The 5339-nt window shown below is 38.0% G+C and overlaps 1 protein-coding gene across 1 annotated transcript; it reads right to left on the bottom strand.

The window, feature by feature from the left end:
- Positions 1 to 347: 347 nt before the first annotated feature.
- LOC146652843 (uncharacterized) lies at positions 348 to 4509 on the bottom strand. Its single transcript, XM_085381495.1, has 4 exons — positions 4150 to 4509; positions 2682 to 2837; positions 1104 to 1196; positions 348 to 971 (listed from the first exon to the last, which is right to left on the bottom strand). Exons 1-4 carry the CDS (start codon positions 4492 to 4494, stop codon positions 657 to 659), a joined length of 909 nt encoding a protein of 302 aa, XP_085237621.1. The 5' UTR covers positions 4495 to 4509; the 3' UTR covers positions 348 to 656.
- Positions 4510 to 5339: the final 830 nt, after the last annotated feature.

Raw genomic sequence — 5339 nt, 5'->3', positions numbered from 1 at the left:
ATCTGATAAATCTACTCACCCAAAACACGCTCTACTGAAACTATAGGATTAAATCACTTTAACAGAATTGCAACTTACTCTATTTAGGTTGTAAATTAAATAAATCGAACACAAGTTTATTCAGTTAACCTAACTTTAATAAGACTTTGTGTAAAACTTCTTGAAGCACACTTTGAGCAATTCAAATGCTTCTAGATCTTTTTTCATAAACAATCTTTACATATATTCAACTGCATTTTAAGTGCAGGAAGACAAGATACAGAATGTCACGTTAAACTGAAATGATTAAAACTGGAAATTGTTGTGATTCCAACATTTTTAACATCAACATGACTTAATTTAAACTTGATTTGGCTACAATGAAAAGCCCACAATACAGCCCTGCAAACAGCAGGTAGAAATTACTTTAGTGTCATTTTTGTCCATATTTAGAAAAATAACCTTTGCTTCAAAACTTCAACTGAAGTCCAAAGTTAGGAGCAGTCTTTTTCAGTATAGTTGGATGTTGGTAAAAGTTCAAGAACAAAGAACGCAGAAAAGTGAAAGGCCTTGCAGAAGTTCTTGTGGCAATTCAAACACAACAGTTTATAAAGTGCAAAGAGAAGGGTTCGAGAACCTTAAAGTTCAGTGTCCTCTATAGTTCAGTGCAGGCTGTTTTACTCAAGCAGTTTGTTTTTCAGAACCTGCACCTTCATGGATAGGTTGTTCCCATCCAACTCCATCAGCACCTTCTGAAGAAATTCAAATGTGTATTTCAGGTGCTTTGGGTAGCTCAGATTTAGACTGTAGATTAGTCCAAGCAGGAGGGCACAACCCTTTGGCACATCACTAAGAGCTTGCAGCACAGTGCATCCTTCTATGATGACACCAATGTCCTCAGGTGTATCTGCAGAGTCTGCTTCTTCATGTCTGACAACATAGACTCCCAAAGTCAGCTGCTCCGTTTCTCTGCTTGCTCCAAGATCCACATCCTTTAAATAAAAATAAAAGAAAAAGATAAGTTAATTGCATACATATACATATGAACAAGTAAGTCCACCTTCCATTTCCAATCCTAAATTAAAAAAAGGAAAATAACTGATCGTTTTCCTTTTTTAACTTACCAAGAATTCTTTGAACAGGTCATCTGGCTTTTCATTTAAGTAGACACAGACAGCTTTCAGAATGCATTCCCGTCGAACATCAACGCTGGGATTCTGGTGGAGATAAGAACTCAATATGAGAGAAGTTTCCTATTTTGGTTCCTTTCAACCTCTTTACAAAACAAAGTCAAAAATATTAACACATAATCCAGGTAAGTGATTAAGCAATGTTTCATAACGCACATCAGTGACGTGCAGTGAGGTTCATGATTGGTAAGGCACTGACTCCTCTGTGTCAGATTAACAAATATATGAACCCAAAAATCGAAGCTTTTCAATTTTGATATTACGTGAAAGCTTTCATTTTTGCATCCGAAGCTTCTCGGATGAGAGGTGAAACGTCTTCAAGCAACTTGAAGAAGTCCAGACGCTTTTCTTTCCAAGCTCCTTAGATAACAATAAGAGTTACAATAAAACATCATAATAGTATTTTTGCCTATAAATCTATCAATGCAGCCTCACAAATACTGCAAATTAAACTTCGCAAATGTGCTATTTAGACAAACCAGCAGTTATTTATCTTGTTGAATTGATGATAAGTTTGACATTAATGGAAGTAATAGTCTCAACTAAATTATCATTTTTTTTTTTTTTTAGAGGTTTGAAAGCAGTCTATCATTTTAATCACATAGGACGTGTGTTATCACAATATTGATAAGCGATGCAATAAGTGCCCAGCCCTACAGAAGATGCATTAAAATTTATTTAGGTTTGGTGTGTCTCATTTTTTGTGTGTAGTAAATAAATTGGTCAAATGACTTGGAAGCAATTATAGGAAAATCATTAATTTTACATCAATTTATTAATTTATAAATAAGAGATGCATTCAAATAAAATTGGTGCGTCTCATTGCTTAGGACTGATTTGGTGTCAATTTGTCCTTTGTGAAATTTACTTATGTTCCCTAAGTGCGCTGCTTTATCCACTGTGTCAATGGCGCTCTCAGTGTAATGTGATTACACTGTGAATCCATATACGTGTACCTCTTATACATGTTGCCTTTAGGGTTCAGCACTGCCCTCCATCAGCCTCACTCCATGCATTTTTGCAGCACATTTATGACCAACAACATTAAACATGTAACACACATTCATCAAATAAATTAGGTAGTCTACAGAAAGTCATCATTTGTATTACATGTGTAACCAAACATGTATGTTGGCGATTTAGAGAAACAGCAGAGGGATTGCGCATGTGTGTGTCCGTGGTGAGACACAGCATCATCATTGCCCCCTCTCAGCGTTTTACCTTGTATTTGAACAGAAAATCTGTAATGACGGCAATTTTGACCATAAAAATATTGAAATCACACAGAAAGCAAATTTAAAATCTAGTGTACAAATTGAATTTCTCTTTTGTTAGTATTTTACTTCTAATTAAGGTGCCTCACTTGACTGCATGTCACTGATTCACATGTATCCACAAAATATTCAAATACACAAAATTTCAGTTGAAAAAAATTTCTGAGTAATGACAGACACAGAAGTTGAAGCATTCAAATAATTTCAGAGCTCAATCAAGGTAAACTAAAATACATACCCCATCCATGGCTGCCATGATTAAGTTGATATTGCGTTTAGCTGTCCCCCCTTTCTTTTTGAACACTCTAAGAAGGTGGTCAGCGTAGTGGTCCAGCTTGGCCATGAAAGTCGACAACAAAGGGACCATGGTGATGCGGGTGAACTCTGCAACAACCTGAAACATATTAAAAATTACAACTAGAGAGTATTCTCTATTACCGTAATTGTCGGGCTATAAGCCGCTACTTTTTGCACAAGCTTTGAACCCTGCGGCTTTTAGTCAGGTGCGGCTTTTCTATGGATTGTCCATGATTTTTGTGATATCGTAAGACGATTTGTTTTATTTGTTCCGCTGTTGTACGGCACTACGTTGCCTGGCGGAAGGGCATGTGATCAGACACACAGTATCGGGGTTCAAGAGTGGTATGTTGGTCACATGTCCATCCGCCAGGAAACATAGTGCCGTACAAGAAGCGCGAAAAACAAACTTCAAAGTAGCGCTACGCGTTCAGCAGGAGGTGTGGATGACGAGCGGTGATAAACTTGCGAAAAGCAAGTTATGCTCAACTCCACCAGTGGAATCTGACAGCGTGGAAAAGTGTGAAAACATCCATGATCACCAACAGATTTCGAAGGGCTGGACTACTGCATGATGGAGAGGAGGACACCGCCACGGCCCTTCAGAGGGTGTTCGACTCTGACACTGACAACGAGGATTTGTTTGGTTTTGAAAGTGACAACGAAGGAAAGAAGCGGAGAGTGGATGACGAAGCCATCCTGAGCCTGTTCGTTTCCGACACTGGAGAAGAGGACTTTGGTGGTTTTAGTGCGCAGGAAGAAGAGAAAGATGGTGGTGAATGACTGACTTTTCTTTTTGTTAAAGCCGTGTCACTGCACCTGAGCCTAAAAGGTAGTGAGAATCTATTTTTCTGGTGTACTGTAGGTTATTGTTATGTACTACATTTGTTACTCATTTATGAAGCACAGTACATGTTTCGTACTTGTAATTACCGCTACTTGTACATATACCTAAAAAGTTATGCAAATATGTACCCATAACTTGTTTTTCAAAATATTAATAAAAGGGGCGTGTCTCCAAACAGCCATCTCTTTCCTGACAATTCCCTTTGTGCATATTCTCTTACATATGATAAGTCAACATTGAAACACCTGTGGCTTTTAGTCAGGTGCGACTAATGTATGTACAAAACAGGATTTTCCCCTGATTTTAGCTTGTGCGGCTAATATTCAGGTGCGCTTTGTAGTCCGGGAAATACGGTAATTTGATTAGAGGCCACATGCAAGAATGTTACAACTTTCAGTCAAACATTTTGTATCTTTTAAAATTAACAGTTTACAGTACTTTGTTCTTCTTCGCCTTGAGGCAACTTTTGTTGTGATTTGGTGCTATATAAATAAAATTGAATAGAATTCAAATACAAGTTCTTATAAGAATGACTTGCAATAACAAAGTTAGTAAGAATTACCTCAGTCTCTGAAAACAGGGCAGGCCATCTGTTTTTGACCTCTGCAATGAATGGCATGTCTTTGATGATTTCCTGTCTTCGGTAGGCAAAGGTTTTTTCCATTTTTCTTTTTATTAGTTGATCATTATTCTTCTTTTTGACCTCTAGTAGAAGAGCTTTCCTTTCTTCCTCAAGGCTCTCTTTAGTTTCACCTGGTGGATAATCCGGACAGAAGTTGACTTCTGCCTTCCGTGGCTTCTTCACCTGGTTGGGACCTGGACCCATGCCACTTCGCTTTTCTTTCACTGAATTAATGGTCAGCTCTTGGCAGCCGATGTTCCTTAGTCTAGTTCGATAGTTTGCCATTTTGTATTTCAGGCTGATTTTCCATCCATAATAGCCAGTGACTGAACCTTGCTCCTTTAAGCATGGATATTTTGTTATCAAGGCCTCCGCTACATTATCAAATTCTGCGCTGGAAGGATAGATTTTGTATTTGACCATTTCTGATGCCAAACTTTGCAATATATCAGATTTGAGTTTGGTACTTGGATGCAGAAGAGTACCATTGTTAAGGAAGGCTTGGTTTCCTTGTTCTAACTGAAACTGCACCTCATAACTAAACTCAGGTATTTGGAATTTCAAGGGCCATGGTTGTGATCTCAGTGAAGAATCTGATGAGGTAGATTCAGCAGAAGAAAGAATGTCTGTATCAGCTAGAGAACATGGGGTGGAACAGTCATCTCTTTCCTGGGGTGTGGCATTGAGGGAGACTACATCCGACTCAACTGGCAAGTAAACAACTTTAACTGTGGACTTGTCTTTGATTTCTGAAGGCAGTGTCAAGTTCACAAACTCGTTGTCAAATTCAATGTCTCTGTACTGAAGCCTGAAGTTTCCAGTCAAACCAAATTGCCTTCTAATTTCTTCCTTAAGGTACTCTAGTGAACTGGGTATCCCATTGGGAAGAGATAATTTTGATGCGTTGTCCTCTCCAAGAATGATTCTTAAAGTTGCAGCCATCTTGTTTTCATTCTGGAAAACAAAAAAAACCAAACAACTTTTCTTTTCATTTTGGTGGAATTTATTTGCAACTAAATTACCCGTTAATGTTTCTTAATGAAAACCAATCTAAAATTTAATTTTTAAGCCTAGTTTATACTTCTTCATCAGTGTGGGCACAGAGACGTGCCGTGTCATTTTGCGCAAGG

This window comes from Rhamphochromis longiceps, linkage group LG15 (genome assembly GCF_057381845.1).
Source record: "Rhamphochromis longiceps isolate RC_006_pf linkage group LG15, R_longiceps_female_GT1.1, whole genome shotgun sequence".
Taxonomy (NCBI): Eukaryota; Metazoa; Chordata; class Actinopteri; order Cichliformes; family Cichlidae; genus Rhamphochromis; species Rhamphochromis longiceps.
This window is presented reverse-complemented; position numbering and strand designations above follow the sequence as displayed.

Excerpts from the sequence above, each read along its gene's own strand:
- LOC146652843 (XM_085381495.1), bottom strand. The coding sequence starts at position 4,494 with ATGGCAAACTATCGAACTAGACTAAGGAACATCGGCTGCCAAGAGCTG. Across the intron at positions 2,838-4,149 it reads CCCTGTTTTCAGAGACTGAG|GTTGTTGCAGAGTTCACCCG; the intron begins GTAATTCTTACT and ends AATATGTTTCAG. Across the intron at positions 972-1,103 it reads ACCTGTTCAAAGAATTCTTG|GATGTGGATCTTGGAGCAAG; the intron begins GTAAGTTAAAAA and ends TTTTATTTAAAG.